Source organism: Dendrobates tinctorius, unplaced genomic scaffold (genome assembly GCF_039654945.1).
Source record: "Dendrobates tinctorius isolate UK_male_01 unplaced genomic scaffold, ASM3965494v1 ptg000094l, whole genome shotgun sequence".
Lineage (NCBI taxonomy): Eukaryota > Metazoa > Chordata > Amphibia > Anura > Dendrobatidae > Dendrobates > Dendrobates tinctorius.
The window spans coordinates 5,251,308-5,273,461 of record NW_027361762.1 but is presented as its reverse complement, the minus strand read 5'-3'; the positions used below and the strand labels follow the sequence as shown (position 1 = coordinate 5,273,461).

General features: G+C 44.4%; 1 protein-coding gene and 1 long non-coding RNA gene across 4 annotated transcripts in view; one reads left to right on the top strand and one right to left on the bottom strand.

Moving 5' to 3' along the window:
* LOC141098693 (uncharacterized) overlaps nt 1–22,154 on the top strand; it is a 51,739-nt gene that overhangs the window by 14,548 nt on the left and 15,037 nt on the right. The gene's annotated exons all lie outside the window — the stretch shown is intronic.
* Nucleotides 1,309–22,154, bottom strand: part of LOC141098692 (40-kDa huntingtin-associated protein-like) — a 62,023-nt gene continuing 41,177 nt past the window's right edge. For 2 of the 3 annotated variants that reach the window (XM_073586661.1, XM_073586662.1), the window contains exons 10-12: nt 19,954–20,000; nt 8,469–8,524; nt 1,309–2,584 (exon numbers count right to left, since the gene is read on the bottom strand). In XM_073586661.1, coding sequence (XP_073442762.1) covers nt 2,503–2,584; nt 8,469–8,524; nt 19,954–20,000 — 185 coding nt within the window. In that variant the 3' untranslated portion in view covers nt 1,309–2,502. Of the gene's footprint in view, nt 2,585–7,975; nt 8,036–8,468; nt 8,525–19,953; nt 20,001–22,154 lie in introns of all 3 variants that reach the window. The other variant, XR_012234314.1, reaches the window with a different exon arrangement.

The following is a 22,154-nucleotide window of genomic DNA, read 5'->3' as shown; positions in this document are numbered from 1 at the left end:
CCTTCACTACGGTGGTTTTCAGTTGCTGTTTGTTTGTGGGCCTTTCTGTCTGAAGTTTAGTCTTTAACAAGTGAAATGCATGCTCAATTAGGTTGAGATCAGGTGACTGACTTGGCCATTCAAGAATATTCCACTTCTTTGCTTTAATAAACTCCTGGGTTGCTTTGGCTTTATGTTTTGGGTCATTGTCCATCAGTAGTATGAAATGACGACCGATCAGTTTGACTGCATTTGGCTGGATCTGAGCACACAGTATGGCTCTGAATACCTCAGAATTCATTCGGCTGCTTCTGTCCTGTGTCACATCATCAATAAACACTAGTGACCCAGTGCCACTGGCAGCCATGCATGCCCAAGCCATCACACTGCCTCCGCCGTGTTTTACAGATGATGTGGTATGCTTTGGATCATGAGCTGTACCACGCCTTACTTTTCTCTTTCCATCATTTTGGTAGAGGTTGATCTTGGTTTCATCTGTCCAAAGAACGTTCTTCCAGAACTGTGCTGGCTTTTTTAGATGTTTTTTTTAGCAAAGTCCAGTCTAGCCTTTTGATTCTTGATGCTTATGAGTGGCTTGCACCGTGCAGTGAACCCTCTGTATTTACTTTCATGCAGTCTTCTCTTTATGGTAGATTTGGATATTGATACGCCTACCCCTGGAGAGTGTTGTTCACTTGGTTGGCTGTTGTGAAGGGGTTTCTCTTCACCTTGGAGATTATTCTGCGATCATCCATCACTGTTGTCTTCTGTGGGCGCCCAGGTCTTTTTGCATTGATGAGTTCACCAGTGCTTGCTTTCTTTCTCAGGATGTACCAAACTGTAGATTTTACCATTCCTAATGTTGTAGCAATTTCTCGGATGGGTTTTTTCTGTTTTTGCAGCTTAAGGATGGCTTGTTTCACCTGCATGGAGAGCTCCTTTGACCGCTTGTTTCCTTCACAGCAAAGCCTTCCAAATGCAAGCACCACACCTCAAATCAACTCCAAGCCTTTTATCTGCTTGAGAATGACATAACGAAGGGACTGCCCACACCTATCCATGAAATAACCTTGGAGTCAATTGTCCAATTACTTTTGGTCCCTTTAAAAACAGGGTGGCACATGTTAAGGAGCTGAAACTCGTAAACCCTTCATCCAATTTTAATGTGGATACCCTCAAATGAAAGCTGAAAGTCTGAACTTCAACTGCATCTGAATTGTTTTGTTTAAAATTCATTGTGGTAATGTCTAGAACCAAAATTTGAAAAATGTCTTTCACTAAGAATGTATAAAATATTGTAGAATTTCTTATAAATGAACATTGCAGAAATGTGGACAAATCACAATTTATTTAACAAACGAATTAATTACTACTGAAAAAACAAACAATTCATTGACATTTTGTTTTGGTCTTAGCACCTACTGTTGTCAGAAATAAATTACTAATTCATTATAGGACGTTATAACTATGGAAAGCTCTGAGAAACAAAAATAATTAGGATTCAAAAAATGTAAAAAGATAATTTTAAAAGGAACATGTCACCAGGACAGGCCTCCAGAAAACACCGAGGGCCTGATTCATTATTATATTTGTTTTTCTAGTCTAGTTTTTGTTATTTTTACCAGTTTTTTTTTTGTTTGTTTTTTTAACCCGGGTCTCATTCTTCTTTCAATTTGCCCCTTTTTGTGTTGTCCTATTTTTTTTTTTATTTATGTCCATAATTGTGAGTGGGGTTTCATATTTCTAGAAGTTTTAACTGATCTATTAATTGTGACTTTTTAAAGTTTCAGAAAATGTTTGTTCATGTCTTTTTGGTCTCATTCTGGAGTGAATTTTTGATTGTAAAAGTCAGGAACTATATGTGCAATTTGTAAAGGATTTAATGCAAAAAACACCAGCAAGACAAAAAGAAAAAATACAACTGATGAATTGGGCCCTTGGTCTATAAATGTTGGTTCAGACTTGCAACACATTAATGGCGTACAAATCATAGAAATCACATAAAATAAAATCATTAAAGGGAGCCCTGCCCAAACCACTGGACGTATAAATTGCAGCCAGGTATCGCTTCGGCATTTCAGACATAATGTACTTTGAAGATCTGGCACTAGTCCATAGCTGGAAATGAGACTAGTCCAGCTCTGGCCATGGCCGGATTTTACCAGCGCCGCTGCAGGTAAGGTTTCTCCCTTGTGTGACAGATACCTGTCAATCACCTCTAGAAGCGCTGAGAATAGCCCGAATAGTCTCATTTCCGGCTATATCTTCAAAGCACATTTTCTCGAAAACATAGGAGCATTTCAGAGACTAATATACCCGGTTGCAATGGTGCACTCGGGCTGTGATTTATGATACCCATGGTTTGAACAGCATGAATCAGGTGACAGGCTTCCTTTAAAAGTGTGCATCAATAGACATTGAGAAATACACATCTGCAGGTACCAGCATGGCAGATTCTTCTTTACATGACTTCTGGCTAACCATGGTTCTACAGCTTATGATAAGCCTCATGCATGACATGGTCTATATGCCTTGACCTGAAGGGGAAATCATTTCTTGAAGAACCAGATGTAATAAGTGGTTCTGCTCTGCTGTCAGAAGAGGCCTGGAAATGTGAAGAATACTGTGTTAGTTGGTGGAAGTCATCAACCTGTGTCATATATGGAAAAATAAAATCTATGCTCCCATGTCAGAAGCTCAAGATACTGAACTTTTAAGGGAAAAGTGCAGAGGATACTAAATGTACTAATATAATGACAAATACATCATAGATTAGCTTATTCTCATTACTCTACACTACATTTGTTTATTTAAGCAAAAATGTCTAAAATTCATCTTTGACAAACACGTTTTACAGTTCATGGAATATTTATCTCCATGAAAACTCTTAAAAGTGTTGTGCAGCCGCATGGAGTGATGCAGACTTGTGAACCTCACATTGCGCGCTCTGCACACTGTGAGGGCTCACCGGGAACGGTGGTCATGTGACCGTTACTACAGTCATATGTTAAAGTTTGGGCACCCCTATTAATGTTAACCTTTTTTCTTTATAACAATTTTGGTTTTTGCAACAGCTATTTCAGTTTCATATATCTAATAACTGATGGACTCAGTTATATTTCTGGATTCAAATGAGGTTTTTGTACTAACAGAAAATGTGCAATCTGCATTTAAACGAAATTTTACCGGTGCAAAAGTATGGGCACCTCAACATAAAAGTGACATCAATATTTCGTAGATCCTCCTTATGTAAAAATAACAGCTTCTAGTGGCTTCCTGTAGCTATTAATGAGTTCCTAGGATCCTGGATGAAGGCATTTGTGACCATTCCTGTTTACAAAACAATTCCAGTTCAGTTAAGTTTGATGGTCGCCGAGCATGGACAGCCCGCTTCAAATCATCCCACAGATGTTCACTGATATTCAGGTCTGGGGACTGGGATGGCCATTCCAGAACATTGTAATTGTTCCTCTGCATGAATGCCTGAGTAGATTTGGAGCGGTGTTTTGGATCATTGTCTTGCTGGAATATCCATCCCCTGCGTAATTTCAACTTCGTCACTGATTCTTGCACATTATTGTCAAGAATCTGCTGATACTGAGTTGAATCCATGCGACCCTCAACTTTAACCAGATTCCAGGTGCCGGCATTGGCCACACAGCCCCAAAGCATGATGGAACCTCCACCAAATTTTACTGTGGGTAGCAAGTGTTTTTCTTGGAATGCTGTGTTTTTTAGCCTCCATGCATAACGCCTTTTTGTATGACCAAACAACTCAATCTTTGTTTCATCAGTCCACAAGACCTTCTTCCAGAATGTAACTGGCTTGTCCAAATGTTCTTTTGCATACCTCAGGCGGCTCTGTTTGTGGGGTGCTTGCAGAAACGGCTTCTTTCGCATCACTCTCCCATACAGCTTCTCCTTGTGCAAAGTGTGCTGTATTGTTGACCGATGCACAGTGACACCATCTGCAGCAAGATGATGCTACAGGTCTTTGGAGGTGGTCTGTGGATTGTCCTTGAGTGTTCTCACCATTCTTCTTCTCTGCCTTTCTGATATTTTTCTTGGCCTGCCACTTCTGGGCTTAACAAGAACTGTACCTGTGTTCTTCCATTTCCTTACTATGTTCCTCACAGTAGAAACTGACAGGTTAAATCTCTGAGACAACTTTTTGTATCCTTCCCCTGAAAAGCTATGTTGAATAACCTTTGTTTTCAGATCATTTGAGAGTTGTTTTGAGGAGCCCATGATGCCACTCTTCATAGGAGAATCAAATAGGAGAACTACTTGCAAGTGGCCACCTTAAATACCTTTTCTCATGATTTGATACACCTGGCTATGAAGTTCAAAGCTCAATGAGGTTACAAAACCAATTTAGTGCTTCAGGAAGTCAGCAAAAAGTAGTTAGGAGTGTTCAAATCAAGAAAATGATAAGGGTGCCCATACTTTTGCACCGGTCAAATTTTGTTTAAATGCAGATTGCACATTTTCTGTTAGTACAATATACCTCATTTGAATCCAGAAATATAACTGAGTCCATCAGCTATTAGATATATGAAACTGAAATAGCTGTTGCAAAAACCAAAATTGTTATAAAGAAAAAAGGTTAACATTAATAGGGGTGCCCAAACTTTAACATATGACTGTATGTGACTTGCCTACTTCAGGCCACAATCCAACTAGACTGTGCTCAGCCTTGCTCAACAAACTTGTAATAAGCAATGCCGCACCCATCTAGTTTGCATGTGACCGCATGTATGCAAATCACATACTTGCAGTCAGAAGCTCCCGGTAAATCTCCACAATGCAAAGTGTGTGCGATGTGAGGATTCACAAGTATGCAGTCAGATACAGTGGGGCAAAAAAGTATTTAGTCAGTCAGCAATAGTGCAAGTTCCACCACTTAAAAAGATGAGAGGCGTCTGTAATTTACATCATAGGTAGACCTCAACTATGGGAGACAAACTGAGAAAAAAAAATCCAGAAAATCACATTGTCTGTTTTTTTTTCATTTTATTTGCATATTATGGTGGAAAATAAGTATTTGGTCAGAAACAAGCAATCAAGATTTCTGGCTCTCACAGACCTGTAACTTCTTCTTTAAGAGTCTCCTCTTTCCTCCACTCATTACCTGTAGTAATGGCACCTGTTTAAACTTATCAGTATAAAAAGACACCTGTGCACACCCTCAAACAGTCTGACTCCAAACTCCACTATGGTGAAGACCAAAGAGCTGTCAAAGGACACCAGAAACAAAATTGTAGCCCTGCACCAGGCTGGGAAGACTGAGTCTGCAATAGCCAACCAGCTTGGAGTGAAGAAATCAACTGTGGGAGCAATAATTAGAAAATGGAAGACATACAAGACCACTGATAATCTCCCTCGATCTGGTGCTCCACGCAAAATCCCACCCCGTGGGATCAGAATGATCACAAGAACGGTGAGCAAAAATCCCAGAACCACGCGGGGGGACCTAGTGAATGAACTGCAGAGAGCTAGGACCAATGTAACAAGGCCTACCATAAGTAACACACTACGCCACCATGGACTCAGATCCTGCAGTGCCAGACGTGTCCCACTGCTTAAGCCTGTACATGTCCGGGCCCGTCTGAAGTTTGCTAGAGAGCATTTGGATGATCCAGAGGAGTTTTGGGAGAATGTCCTATGGTCTGATGAAACCAAACTGGAACTGTTTGGTAGAAACACAACTTGTCGTGTTTGGAGGAAAAAGAATACTGAGTTGCATCCATCAAACACCATACCTACTGTAAAGCATGGTGGTGGAAACATCATGCTTTGGGGCTGTTTCTCTGCAAAGGGGCCAGGACGACTGATCTGGGTACATGAAAGAATGAATGGGGCCATGTATCATGAGATTTTGAGTGCAAACCTCCTTCAATCAGCAAGGGCATTGAAGATGAAACGTGGCTGGGTCTTTCAACATGACAATGATCCAAAGCACACCGCCAGGGCAACGAAGGAGTGGCTTCGTAAGAAGCATTTCAAGGTCCTGGAGTGGCCTAGCCAGTCTCCAGATCTCAACCCTATAGAAAACCTTTGGAGGGAGTTGAAAGTCCGTGTTGCCAAGCGAAAAGCCAAAAACATCACTGTTCTAGAGGAGATCTGCATGGAGGAATGGGCCAACATACCAACAACAGTGTGTGGCAACCTTGTGAAGACTTACAGAAAACGTTTGACCTCTGTCATTGCCAACAAAGGATATATCACAAAGTATTGAGATGAAATTTTGTTTCTGACCAAATACTTATTTTCCACCATAATATGCAAATAAAATGAAAAAAAAACAGACAATGTGATTTTCTGGATTTTTTTTTCTCAGTTTGTCTCCCATAGTTGAGGTCTACCTATGATGTAAATTACAGACGCCTCTCATCTTTTTAAGTGGTGGAACTTGCACTATTGCTGACTGACTAAATACTTTTTTGCCCCACTGTATGGTGACTGCAGACTTGTATCCTAAGGCCGCACAACCCCTTTCATTACAGGTTGTAATAAGGTGCAGCTGTTATCTGTACACAAGAGGCTAAAAAAATGCTGACATCTGTAAATGAGGAGTTCATAGCCCGATCCATCAAGAAATATTACAGCAGTGTGACAGTTACACACATAAATGGAAACATATGTCCGGCAGGCTGCGGATGAGACCGGGAATTGCAGAACATCAATAATGGAAAACATGCTGCTTTAGGATTCCTTCAAGGATTAATGAGAGATTAAAGCAAGATTAGACACTGTCTAGAAGAACAGTTCTTTGTTTATTACGTAATAAATAAGGACACATAGTGTAAAACATGTCAGCAAATAATAGAGGAACAAAATGCTTCATGTCTATAGACACGACTTTGAAGCATTGCTCACACTTGCATTTAGTGGCATAGCACCACCAACACAAGCAAAACTGCCGAAAACACAGTCAGTGGAAGAGGATGTGCCATAACTGACTGTCAACACGGAAGTCAAATGTTCACAGAGCTGCTGCTATGGAAAGTAGTGCAAGTCATCATTCACACAGTCGTACTGTACCGGTAATAACAGGCCGGATTTTACATGTAACCCATGGATTGCCAATGGCTCTACTGAAAAGTAATCTCAAGCGCACGTATTGCACCTAGGAAAGCACAATGTGTGTACGGGGGTCTACACCTACAGACAAATCACACTTTGTGGAAATCATTTCATAACTTCTTTACAAAAATTCATTGGTTTTTTTTCAAAAAATTTCTTCAACGCGGCAACTGACATAACAGTCATAAAAAGTATTCACCTCAAATGTGACAATCCATTCTGAATGCACAAATTAGCGCAAGTCCATACCTATAAGCAGACCACACATGGAGCAATTCCCGGGCATACACTCGCACACAATGGGATGTTTCAGGGACTCGCCCCTTCTCTTCTCCGAGCACCTGAAGGCGGCCTGGATAAAGGGATGTCCCCCAAAACGTCCAGCTGTGTGCCAGCGTGCACGCTCACCTTGCTCCAAGTGGGGTCTGCTTATGGGTAAGGACTTGCACTAATTTGGGCAGTTGGAATGGATTTGTGCACTCGGGGTGAATACTGAATATTTATTATGACAATTGCCATATTCAAGAAAGTTTTTGCAAAAAAAAGATAAATGAGCCTATGAAATGAATGTCACATAGGCGGTGTGTATCTACTAATCAGACAGATCATGGAGCCGTATGGTGCGGTAAGTTTGGTGCAGAGCCGGGTACGATGTGTCAGGGAGAAAGAGCACAAGACCTAATTCACATACAACTGGTTTCTCTCGTATACAAAAAATAGTCTGAGTTTCATCATCGTTTCTGATCAGAATTCCCAGAGTTTGGTGAGTGTCAGTTTTTACCATCAGAATTTGGTCAGATTCAAGTTTGTCTCGGATGAAAAAAAATGATGAAAGGTTCTCAATCTTCTCATATCAAATGGGCTGTGAAAAACAGACAAGATTCGAGTGCTGACCAATTTTTTCACTGACCTATAGACTTGATTGCTAAATTTCATCCGAAAATTGAATCACGATCAGACATGTCTCAGTCTGCAAAAAAATATATGAATAGCCGCATAAACTATCACAGGTACGAGTTCTATCTGTGAAATATGCAAATTAGTACCATCTACTGGAAGTAGCAATTCTATGTCAAAAGAGCCTTATTGTCATGGTTTGAACAGGGTTCTTGCCCTGCACTCACAGGGTTAAGTGTTCGTGGCCTCTTTCTGGATCTGGGAGGGGTATTTATACTCACTCTTTACCAGGGTTCTCTGTCAGCTATACTGTTGCTCTGGTGTGTCTGACCCCTGGTGTGCGTGTATTCTGCGTTGCTTGTTTGCTTCCCGTGTATGACCCGGCCTGTTCCCTCACTCTGTACTCAGTCTCTCGCTTTGGTACTATTGTCTTCTCCGGTTCTGAACCGGAGCAACAGAGTCAGAGACTTAACAGTTTAAAATGAATATTCATCTGATGCACATACCAAAGTTCAACCTGCAAAATTTTTAGCGACTCCACATCGTTTTCCTGGCATGCCATCTGTAAGTAAAAAGATTGGTTAAAGAGAAATTGCCATATTCCTACACACAACACCAAATCCATACAGTGAATGTTCTGAAATGGTAACTGTAATATATGGTTCAGGTAATTTACTGCATTGGGGCATCTGATATTCTGAATACGTGTTTTACATGCAGCATTCATTAACGGGGTCAGCTTTTTTACATGTGGTCTGCACATGTAAACCAGGGGAAGAGTGCTGAGGAGATCATTTGCATATTCCCATTGCCTTCTGGGATAAGTGAAGTGTCCGCAAGCTCAACGAGCACTGGATTTTGGCCGTTGCAGCTGAAAAGAGGACATCGGTAAACTGCGCGCCGAATTTTGGCTCATTTTTCATTGCATTGAAATCTCTTTGACAATATGGAAGAGGCCAGGAGCCATTTGGTGAGCTGCATTTCTTGCTACATGTTCACAGACTTACCAGTGGAAAAGCCAAACTTCACATGCCACAAATGCAAGCTTGTGTCCCTGTTGGAGGAAAAGTTGCAAAATCTCGAAGAGAGGTTAGCTACATTGAAGATCATTAAGGAAGGTGAAGAGTTCTTGGACAGAGCAGAATTATCTCTTCATGTTACAGAAAGAGAAGAAATTTGAAGTGCACCTGAAGAAACAGAGGAATGGAAACGTGACCCAGAGAAGCAGGAGGATCAGGAGGCAGTCAGCACCCATACTGCTCAGGAACCAGTACCAGGCTCTTACACAGGAGAACGATGAAGAAATAAATCAGGATAACACTTTGCCCACAAACAGCAACCTTCAGAATCCTCCTGAATGGAGAAAGAAAAATGGTGTGAAGAAGAAACGGAGAGTTGTGTTCGTGGGGGATTCTCTGTTGAGAGGAACAGAGGTCACTATCTGCAGACCGGATATAACCTCAAGAGAAATGTGCTGTCTTCCAGGTGCAAAAATTAAAGACGTGTCTGACAGGATATCAGGACTCTTCAGACCTACAGATGACTACCCATTCCTGCTAATACATGTGGGGACAAATGACACCGCAAGAAACGACCTGGAAACCATCTGCAGTGACTTTGAAAACTTAGGTAAAAAAGTGAAAGAACTGGGAGCGCAGGTGGTCTTCTCTTCCATCCTCCCAGTGGATGGCCATGGAACAAGGACGTGGAATAAGATTCTGCAGGTGAACAACTAGCTACGTCGATGGTGCCGTCAGCAAGGATTTGGATTTCTGGATCACGGAGTGAATTACCTACTGTATACGATGGACTACTTGCTAGAGATGGGGTGCACCTTACGAAGACTGGAAAACATGTATTTGGAAGTCTCCTTGCTACACTCATCAGGAGAGCTTTAAACTAGAACAATGTTGGAAGGGAAGCAAAAGGCCTGAAAAAGCCAAACACCTGACAAATACTACTGAGAACTCTGCTATTAGAAGTGAAAAGGAAGAACAAAGACAAAACAATCTAAATAATAAAAATATTGGAGAAAGAGAAACCAATAACAAACTAAAATGTTTCTATACTAATGCACAAAGCATGGGCAACAAACAAGGAGAACTGGAACTACTAACGCAGGAAAAGAAATATGATGTCATTGGAATCACTGAAACTTGGTGGGACAATACGCATGATTGGAATACAAGACTAGAAGCATACAACTTATTTGCTAGAAACAGACTTGATAAACGAGGAGGAGGTGTCGCAGTGTATGTTAGAAACGCGTATGTCTGCACAGAGATTGAAGCTTCAGAGACTGGGAGTTCTGTGGAAACTGTTTGGGTAAGAATACAAGGACAGAACAATGGAAAGGACACCATTGTAGGCATTTACTACAGGCCGCCAGTGCAAGCTGAACATAGGGATGAACTCTTTATGCATCAAATGGCCGAGTTCTCCAAAAAATATGACATAGTTGTCATGGGAGACTTCAACTATTCGAAAGCTTGCAACTTGTTACCATCTTTTCAGTTAGCCATTAAAAGGTATCAACCATTGAGGACTCTCAATTCTAAATATTCTTCAACTATCTAGACATTTGTTGGGAATCTCTCTCAGGCAAAACTATCAGGTCAAGGAAGTTATTATCCTCTCTTGCTGACAACTTTATCTTCCAAAAGGTAGGAGAGAAAACAAGAGGATCTGCTACCTTGGATCTAATACTCATAAACATGGAGGAAATGGTTGAGGAGGTAAAAGTGGCTGGGACCCTAGGAGGTAGCGACCATGCGATTTTAGAATTTTGGATAACTAGAGGAGGAGGACCTGTGAACACTCAGACGTCAAGGTTAGATTTCAGAAAGGCAGATTTTAAGGGATTCAGAAAGAGAATTGGAGGGATCCAATGGCTGGATATCCTTAAAGACAAAAATGTCCAGGAAGAATGGGAAATCTTGAAAAATGAACTTCTCAAAACACAATTGTTAACAATTCCGAAAAGAGGGAAGAATAGGAAGCATTTAAGGAAACCAGGATGGATGAACACAGAACTTAAGCACATGCTAAAAAGGAAGAAATAAATGTTTATAAAATGGAAAGAGGGAGACATATCTAAAGAAGAGTGTAATGCTGTCTGCAGAACCTGCAGGGAACGAATCAGATTATTAAAGCTGACAATGAATTGAGGCTTGCAAGAGACGTCAAAAGCAATAATAAAGGATTTTGGGGATATGTCAAAAGTAAAAGAAAAGTCAAAGATGCTATAAGATTTTTACAGGATGAAAATGATGAAATGGTAAGACAGGATGTTAAGAAGGCCGAACTTTTAAATTCCTATCTTGCATCTGTTTTCTCTCAGAAATGTAACATCAACTGTTCTTCACTGTCCTATTAAGGGAATAGAAGAATCCAGGATATCTATAGACAGAAAGATAGTGAGGAAACACTTATCTAAACTAAATGAATTCAAGTCTCCAGGTCCAGATGAATTACACCCCAGAGTACTGAAGGAGATAGCAGCAGAAATTTTTGAACCCCTCTCCATAATCTTTGAAAATTCTTGGAGAACAGGAGAAGTCCCAGAAGACTGGAGAAGAGCAAATGTTGTTCCTATCTTCAAAAAGGGGAAGAAGGTGGACCCAAGCAACTATAGGCCCGTGGGTCTGACTTCTATACCAGGAAAGATCTTTGAACAAATTATTAAACAACATGTATGTAAGTACCTGGATAATAATGAAGTGATTAAACAGAGTCAGCATGGGTTTGTAACTAATAAGTCATGTCAGACTAACTTAATTTCCTTCTATGACAGAATCACTGATTGGGTGGATCAGGGAAATTGCTGTATAGTATATCTTGACTTCAGCAAAGCATTTGACAAAGTATCTCACACAATCCGTATTGAAAAAATGGCTAAGTATGGAATGGACAAGGCAACTGTTAGGTGGATTCATAACTGGCTTAGTGATTAGACCCAAAGAGTGGTCGTAAATGGCTGCACATCGAGTTGGAAGAATGTCTCAAGTAGGGAACCACAGGGCTCTGTCCTGGGCCCTGTATTGTTCAACATCTTTATCAACGATTTAGATGAAGGAATTGAGGGTAAACTGATTAAATTTGCTGATGACACAAAGCTAGGAGGGGTAGCTAATACTAGAGAAGAGAGAGAGAGGATTCAAAAAGATATAAATAAATTGGAGCAGTGGGCAGCAACTAACAGAATGGTTTTTAACAGGGAAAAATGCAAAGTACTACATCTGGGCAATAAAAATGAAAAAAGCATATACAGAATGGGAGGAATAGGGCTAAGCAACAGCTCATGTGAAAAAGACTTGGGTATACTAATAGATCACAGACTGAATGAGTCAACAGTGTGATGCAGCAGCAAAAAAGGCAAATGCAATTCTAGGATGTATTAACAGATGCATACAGTCTAGATCACGTGAAGTCATTATTGCCCTCTACTCCTCATCTGGAATACTGTGTCCAGTTTTGGGCGCCACATTTTAAAAAAAGACATCAACAAACTGGAGCAAGTTCAGAAAAGAGCGACCAGAATGGTCTGCAAACCCTGTCTTATGAGGAAAGGTTGCAGGATTTAGGAATGTTTAGCTTGCAAAAGAGAAGACTGAGAAGAGACTTAATAGCTGTCTACAAATATCTCAAGGGCTGTCACATTGTAGAAGGATCATCTTTATTCTCATTTGCACAAGGAAAGACTAGAAGCAATGGGATGAAACTGAATGGGAGGAGACACAGATTAGATATTAGAAAAAACTTTTTGACAGTTAGAGTGATCAATGAGTGGAACAGGCTGCCACGAGAGGTGGTGAGTTCTCCTTCAATAGAAGTCTTCAAACAGAGGCTGCACAGACATCTGTCTGGGATGATTTAGCGAATCCTGTTTTGAGCAGGGGGTTGGAATAGATGGCCCAGGAGGTCCCTTCCAACTCTACGATTATATGATGAGTGGGTAAGGGGAGTATCGGCAAATATTTCATGCAGTATAGAAGTTCTGCCAGGTTTAATTGACTAAGATTGCTATAAAAGAGAAATAGCGCAATAGTGCATTATCCGGTGTGCAGATAACAATTGCAAGTAATACACTCACCAAATGGAGTTTTGTAACAGGCAATGGAGGATTCGCTGCTGCAGAACCACAGATCCACGAGGGACCAACACAGAAGATTCAGGATAGGAAAGTGGTCAGACAATCCGCGCTGCGAATCACTAAAAACTCGGATTATTAATACAGTGGTCTTTATTCTACACGTTTCAGTCTCACAGAACTCCTTCCTCATGGTGGTTTTTCCTGAGGAAGGAGTTCTGTGAGACTCTGAAAGCATACTCTAAAAGCAACCCCAGCAAATGCAACCACCAGCGTGTCCCATAGGCAACCCTCAGCGTACCCCGTAAGCGACCCTCAGTGTACCACGTAAGCGACCCTCAGCGTACCCCCCTAAGCAAACCCCAACATGCCTTGTAAGCAAACCCCAATGTACCCCGTAAGCAAACCTCAATAGACCCCAGAAAGCGGCCGTCAGCGCACCCAGTAAGCGGCCGTCAGCACACCCAGTAAGCGGCCGTCAGCGCACCCAGTAAGCGGCCGTCAGCGCACCCAGTAAGCGGCCGTCAGCGCACCCAGTAAGCGGCCGTCAGCGCACCCAGTAAGCGGTCGTCAGCGCACCCAGTAAGTGGCCGTCAGTAAGGGTGCATTCACACATGATCTTTTTGTTGCTTCCTTGCACTTTTTGATGTACTTTGCACAGAAGTGAAGATAAAGTATGCAGCGTTACATAAACTGTAACAAAAAACGCGATATGACTGAGAGGTGTGAACTCTCCCCTACCAAAGTAAAGGGCCTGTCACACTAAGCGATATCACTAGCAATATCGCTATAACGTCACTGGTTTTGTGACGTAGCAGCGATATTGCTAGCGATATCGCTATGTCTGATACTTACCTCCGACCGGCTTCCCCGCTGTCTGTCGCTGATCGCGCGAAAACGTCCTGGACCGTTTCTTGTCGCGCACTTCTTGCTGGGCTTCCTGTGGCGCCGACAAGCGATGCGTGGAGGCGGGCGGGAGGACGTCAGGATCGCCGCGTCTGACAGGTAAGTAGCGACTGCCGACCCCTGCGATGTCGCTGGTGAGATCTGCCTGTGTGGCAGCTCACTGGCGACCACTTAGCGATGCACCAGCGATCCTGACCGCTTCACATCACTGGTCGGGATCGCTGGTGCATCGCTAAGTGTGACAGTACCTTAAGGCAGCTGCAAATAACTCTGGCACAATCCTTGAAATAAAAGCAGCCTGGAATCACAGAATCCAAAGTGCAGATGATTAGTGACAGGCGTTTACACGCCCCAGACCTATTGCAGACATTTCGGAGGGAGGCTATCCTTTTATATATGTGAATGGGCTTCTCTCTGCACAGTGTGAATGGACTCCTGCAGGTTAGATAGGGCAAACATTTCTGGGAGAGGCGCTATCCTTTTATCCATGTGAATGGGCTTCTCTCTGCACAGTGTGAATGGACTCCTGCAGGCTAGGCAGGGGAGATCGGGCAGACATTTCTGGGAGAGGCTATCCTTTTATCCATGTGAATGGGCTTCTCTCTGCACAGTGTGAATGGACTCCTGCAGGTTAGGTAGGGGAGATAGGGCTGACATTTCTGGAAGAGGCGCTATCCTTTTATCCATGTGAATGGGCTTCTCTCTGCACAGTGTGAATGGACTCCTGCAGGCTAGGCAGGGGAGATCGGGCAGACATTTCTGGGAGAGGCTATCCTTTTATCCATGTGAATGGGCTTCTCTCTGCACAGTGTGAATGGACTCCTACAGGCTAGGCAGGGGAGATAGGGCAGACATTTCTGGGAGAGGCGCTATCCTTTTATCCATGTGAATGGGCTTCTCTCTGCACAGTGTGAATGGACTCCTGCAGGTTAGGTAGGGGAGAAAGGGCAGACATTTCTGGGAGAGGCGCTATCCTTTTATCCATTGAATGGGCTTCTCTCTGCACAGTGTGAATGGACCCCTGCAGGCTAGGCAGGGGAGATCGGGCAGACATTTCTGGGAGAGGCTATCCTTTTATCCATGTGAATGGGCTTCTCTCTGCACAGTGTGAATGGACTCCTGCAGGTTAGGCAGGGGAGATAAGGCAGACATTTCTGGGAGAGGCGCTATCCTTTTATCCATGTGAATGGGCTTCTCACTGCACAGTGTGAATGGACTCCTGCAGGTTAGGCAGGAGAGATCGGGCAGACATTTCTGGGAGAGGCTATCCTTTTATCCATGTGAATGGGCTTCTCTCTGCACAGTGTGAATGGACTCCTGCAGGCTAGGCAGGGGAGATCGGGCAGACATTTCTGGGAGAGGCTATCCTTTTATCCATGTGAATGGGCTTCTCTCTGCACAGTGTGAATGGACTCCTGCAGGTTAAGCAGGGGAGATCGGGCAGACATTTCTGGAAGAGGCGCTATCCTTTTATCCATGTGAATGGGCTTCTCTCTGCACAGTGTGAATGGACTCCTGCAGGCTAGGCAGGGGAGATCGGGCAGACATTTCTGGGAGAGGCTATCCTTTTATCCATGTGAATGGGCTTCTCTCTGCACAGTGTGAATGGACTCCTACAGGCTAGGCAGGGGAGATAGGGCAGACATTTCTGGGAGAGGCGCTATCCTTTTATCCATGTGAATGGGCTTCTCTCTGCACAGTGTGAATGGACTCCTGCAGGTTAGGTAGGGGAGAAAGGGCAGACATTTCTGGGAGAGGCGCTATCCTTTTATCCATTGAATGGGCTTCTCTCTGCACAGTGTGAATGGACCCCTGCAGGCTAGGCAGGGGAGATCGGGCAGACATTTCTGGGAGAGGCTATCCTTTTATCCATGTGAATGGGCTTCTCTCTGCACAGTGTGAATGGACTCCTGCAGGTTAGGCAGGGGAGATAAGGCAGACATTTCTGGGAGAGGCGCTATCCTTTTATCCATGTGAATGGGCTTCTCACTGCACAGTGTGAATGGACTCCTGCAGGTTAGGCAGGAGAGATCGGGCAGACATTTCTGGGAGAGGAGCTATCCTTTTATCCATGTGAATTGGCTTCTCTCTGCACAGTGTGAATGGACTCCTGCAGGTTAGGCAGGAGAGATCGGGCAGACATTTCTGGGAGAGGAGCTATCCTTTTATCCATGTGAATGGGCTTCTCTCTGCACAGTGTGAATGGACTCCTGCAAGTTAAGCAGGGGAGATCGGGCAGACATTTCTGGGAGAGGCTATCCTTTTATCCATGTGAATGGGCTTCTCTCTGCACAGTGCGAATGGACTCCTGCAGGTTAGGCAGGGGAGATAGGGCAGACATTTCTGGGAGAGGCTATCCTTTTATCCATGTGAATGGGCTTCTCTCTGCACAGTGTGAATGGACTCCTGCAGGTTAGGTAGGGGAGATCGAGCAGACATTTCTGGGAGAGGCGCTATCCTTTTATCCATGTGAATGGGCTTCTCTCTGCACAGTGTGAATGGACTCCTGCAGGTTAGGTAGGGGAGATCGGGCAGACATTTCTGGGAGAGGCGCTATCCTTTTATCCATGTGAATTGGCTTCTCTCTGCACAGTGTGAATGGACTCCTGCAGGTTAGGCAGGAGAGATCGGGCAGACATTTCTGGGAGAGGAGCTATCCTTTTATCCATGTGAATGGGCTTCTCTCTGCACAGTGCGAATGGACTCCTGCAGGTTAGGCAGGGGAGATCGGGCAGACATTTCTGGGAGAGGCTATCCTTTTATCCATGTGAATGGGCTTCTCTCTGCACAGTGTGAATGGACTCCTGCAGGTTAGATCGGGCAGACATTTCTGGGAGAGGCTATCCTTTTATCCATGTGAATGGGCTTCTCTCTGCACAGTGTGAATGGACTCCTGCAGGTTAGGCAGGAGAGATCGGGCAGACATTTCTGGGAGAGGAGCTATCCTTTTATCCATGTGAATGGGCTTCTCTCTGCACAGTGTGAATGGACTCCTGCAAGTTAAGCAGGGGAGATCGGGCAGACATTTCTGGGTGAGGCGCTATCCTTTTATCCATGTGAATGGGCTTCTCTCTGCACAGTGTGAATGGACTCCTGCAGGCTAGGCAGGGGAGATCGGGCAGACATTTCTGGGAGAGGCTATCCTTTTATCCATGTGAATGGGCTTCTCTCTGCACAGTGTGAATGGACTCCTACAGGCTAGGCAGGGGAGATAGGGCAGACATTTCTGGGAGAGGCGCTATCCTTTTATCCATGTGAATGGGCTTCTCTCTGCACAGTGTGAATGGACTCCTGCAGGTTAGGCAGGGGAGATCGGGCAGACATTTCTGGGAGAGGCTATCCTTTTATCCATGTGAATGGGCTTCTCTCTGCACAGTGTGAATGGACTCCTGCAGGTTAGGTAGGAGAGATCGGGCAGACATTTCTGGAAGAGGCGCTATCCTTTTATCCATGTGAATGGGCTTCTCTCTGCACAGTGTGAATGGACTCCTGCAGGCTAGGCAGGGGAGATCGGGCAGACATTTCTGGGAGAGGCTATCCTTTTATCCATGTGAATGGGCTTCTCTCTGCACAGTGTGAATGGACTCCTACAGGCTAGGCAGGGGAGATAGGGCAGACATTTCTGGGAGAGGCGCTATCCTTTTATCCATGTGAATGGGCTTCTCTCTGCACAGTGTGAATGGACTCCTGCAGGTTAGGCAGGGGAGATAAGGCAGACATTTCTGGGAGAGGCGCTATCCTTTTATCCATGTGAATGGGCTTCTCACTGCACAGTGTGAATGGACTCCTGCAGGTTAGGCAGGAGAGATCGGGCAGACATTTCTGGGAGAGGAGCTATCCTTTTATCCATGTGAATGGGCTTCTCTCTGCACAGTGTGAATGGACTCCTGCAGGTTAGGCAGGAGAGATCGGGCAGACATTTCTGGGAGAGGAGCTATCCTTTTATCCATGTGGATGGGCTTCTCTCTGCACAGTGTGAATGGACTCCTGCAAGTTAAGCAGGGGAGATCGGGCAGACATTTCTGGGAGAGGCTATCCTTTTATCCATGTGAATGGGCTTCTCTCTGCACAGTGTGAATGGACTCCTGCAGGTTAGGTAGGGGAGATCGGGCAGACATTTCTGGGAGAGGAGCTATCCTTTTATCCATGTGAATGGGCTTCTCTCTGCACAGTGTGAATGGACTCCTGCAAGTTAAGCAGGGGAGATCGGGCAGACATTTCTGGGAGAGGCTATCCTTTTATCCATGTGAATGGGCTTCTCTCTGCACAGTGTGAATGGACTCCTGCAGGTTAGGCAGGAGAGATCGGGCAGACATTTCTGGGAGAGGAGCTATCCTTTTATCCATGTGAATGGGCTTCTCTCTGCACAGTGTGAATGGACTCCTGCAAGTTAAGCAGGGGAGATCGGGCAGACATTTCTGGGAGAGGCTATCCTTTTATCCATGTGAATGGGCTTCTCTCTGCACAGTGTGAATGGACTCCTGCAGGTTAGGCAGGGGAGATAAGGCAGACATTTCTGGGAGAGGCGCTATCCTTTTATCCATGTGAATGGGCTTCTCTCTGCACACAGTGTGAATGGACTCCTGCAGGTTAGGTAGGGGAGATCGGGCAGACATTTCTGGGAGAGGCGCTATCCTTTTATCCATGAGAATGGGCTTCTCTCTGCACAGTGTGAATGGACTCCTGCAGGTTAGGCTGGAGAGATCGGGCAGACATTTCTGGTAGAGGAGCTATCCTTTTATCCATGTGAATGGGCTTCTCTCTGCACAGTGTGAATGGACTCCTGCAAGTTAAGCAGGGGAGATCGGGCAGACATTTCTGGGAGAGGCTATCCTTTTATCCATGTGAATGGGCTTCTCTCTGCACAGTGTGAATGGACTCCTGCAGGTTAGGTAGGGGAGATAGGGCTGACATTTCTGGAAGAGGCGCTATCCTTTTATCCATGTGAATGGGCTTCTCTCTGCACAGTGTGAATGGACTCCTGCAGGTTAGGCAGGGGAGATCGGGCAGACATTTCTGGGAGAGGCTATCCTTTTATCCATGTGAATTGGCTTCTCTCTGCACAGTGTGAATGGACTCCTGCAGGCTTGGCAGGGGAGATCGGGCAGACATTTCTGGGAGAGGCTATCCTTTTATCCATGTGAATGGGCTTCTCTCTGCACAGTGTGAATGGACTCCTGCAGGTTAGGTAGGGGAGATCGGGCAGACATTTCTGGGAGAGGCGCTATTCTTTTATCTATGTGAATGGGCTTCTCTCTGCACAGTGTGAATGGACTCCTGCAGGTTAGGCAGGGGAGATAGGGCAGACATTTCTGGGAGAGGCTATCCTTTTATCCATGTGAATTGGCTTCTCTCTGCACAGTGTGAATGGACTCCTGCAGGCTAGGCAGGGGAGATCGGGCAGACATTTCTGGGAGAGGCTATCCTTTTATCCATGTGAATGGGCTTCTCTCTGCAGTGTGAATGGACTCCTGCAGGTTAGGTAGGGGAGATCGGGCAGACATTTCTGGGAGAGGCGCTATCCTTTTATCCATGTGAATGGGCTTCTCTCTGCACAGTGTGAATGGACTCCTGCAGGTTAGGCAGGAGAGATAGGGCAGACATTTCTGGGAGAGGAGCTATCCTTTTATCCATGTGAATGGGCTTCTCTCTGCACAGTGTGAATGGACTCTTGCAAGTTAAGCAGGGGAGATCGGGCAGACATTTCTGGGAGAGGCTATCCTTTTATCCATGTGAATGGGCTTCTCTCTGCACAGTGCGAATGGACTCCTGCAGGTTAGGCAGGGGAGATAGGGCAGACATTTCTGGGAGAGGCGCTATTCTTTTATCTATGTGAATGGGCTTCTCTCTGCACAGTGTGAATGGACTCCTGCAGGTTAAGTAGGGGAGATCGGGCAGACATTTCTGTAGCAGATACATTCCCAGACTAACCCTTCCAATAACACCATCACAGACACTTTATATCACATAATTCAGAAGCCATTTGTCATATTTACCACAACCGACTGTAACAATAAGAACACCTCCTCCGTCAGATAATTCACTGCGGGAAACAAAACAAAAATGAAATAAAGCTGATCGTGTTCTGTCAGCGAGCAGTCAGTCAGACATTACTCCAGTATGAGACTACTGGGGATTCGCAGCCGTAACTGCCGTGTGTTTATGGATCCAGAAACTAAAAAGCAAACTACACCCCAAAGAGCCACAAGAACGTCTGTATCTCATTGTTCTGTCACTCCATACCTCAGTGATGACACAGCAAGCCGGACGTTTCAACCCCATAATTACAAGGATATTACCAGCTAAGAATGGAACCACTAATCTAAGAGCAATGTTTCCACCAGCATGGAGCTAGTCATCTCATTGTTAGCTAAAGTCGCCTACAATAAGGGGAAGGTGTCTGCAGGTTTTGGCTACGTAAGTTGAGAGCAGCATTGTGTAGGGGCAAAGACCCCGATTACAGCAATATATCCCTTACTGGGTGAGGTTTTGATACAATCAGCTTTTCCTGCTGCAGATCTAGCAGTGCTCTAAGGCTGTGTGCACACGCTGCGGAATCCGCTGCGGAGTCATCGGCGAGGATTTTGCAAAATACGCAGGTCAAAAGACCTGCGGTTTATCTGCGGATTAGCCTGCGGCTTTGCCCTGCGGTTTCACCATCTCCACAATGGTGGAGACAGGAAACCGCTGCGGATTCCGCAGAAAGAATTGACATGTCAATTCTTTCTGCAGTTTCAAAAGCGCAGGAAAACCGCGCGGAAAAATCCACACCGTCTACACAGCGTTTTTTTTTTTCCATTCATTTGAATGGTACTGTACACCGCAGCTAAAACTGTTGCGGGTCCGCAGCGGCCAAATCCGCTGCAGAACCGCAGCAGAATCCGCAGCGTGTGCACACAGCCTAAAGGTTGAGCTCTGTATAACCCCACCCACACCACTGATTGGAAGCTGTGTACTGTGCATAGACAGAAAGATGCCAATCAGTGGTGGGGGCTGGGTTACATAGAGCAGGAGGACTAGATGACATAAGACAACTAATCCTTTAGCAATAATCTCCTGCTTATAAAACCCTGACTTTATTGAACTACAACAAGCAGCTCAGTAAGTGACACATCACTGAAATCAGGGTCTCTGTCTCTACACCATGCTGTTCTCAGATTAAATAGCAAAAACCTACTGACAGATTACCTTTAACGGGAGTGGTAAATTCAGACCCAGACTGAGGGCTCGCACGCACGACCAATTTTCTCAGATGAGTGCTATCTGTGGTTTTCATGGATAGCAGTCTTACCTATAATATTCTAGGAGGCTGTCCACATGTCCAAATTTTTCCTTAGATCAAAAGGACCACAGAAAAAAAAATTGGGAGACATGTCTGATATTGATCCAAAGGTCGAATCAAAATTTGCAATTCAAGTCTAGGGGTCCATGAAAACTTTTTTCTCCACATCCGAGGAAAACTGATGCATCTCTGATCAAAGCCTGATCAGGATAATCAGACCATTTTTCTTAGATGTGGAGAAAAGACCCTGTCCTGGTAAAAAGATGCAGCTTAGGGTTCTTTTACACTTGCTGTGTTTTTGCAGGCCATTTTTGCGACCCCAATAGATTTCTATGGGGCCGCAAAAACGGCCAGCAAAAATTTATCGGAGCGCCGTATGGCCGTGAAAAAATATCGAGCTTGCTCACGGACACGGCCGCAATACATTTCAATGGGACCGCAAAAACAACGGTAGCTTGTTTTTGCTTTACACTGTATTTGCGGATCGCCGTATTTTTCCCACCAATTTGTTAAAACAGAGAAAACGGCGATCCGAGAAGGTTTTTTGTGGCTCGTTTTTGCAGGAGACCGCAAAAATCACAGCAATATGGCCTGTAAAAACGGGCCGCAAATAACCTGGTAAGTGTAAAAGAAGCCTTAAAGAGGTCCTCTCACTTCCCATAAATAGGTCATTTTTAACTTGGTGTTAATGTCACTGTTTTCTGTGGTCTGGAGATGTTTTTCTTTTGTTCCTGCTCCTGAGACATGAACCTTTCTTTTCTTTATATAAATGTAGTCTTGTTAGACAACTGGGCGTGGTCATCAACAATCCCACAGAAAAGAGATGATGACCATGGCCAATTGATTCACAAGACTAGATTTATGCACCGAGAACAAGGGCCATATCTCAGCTCAAATCGGAGTGGGAAAAAAACT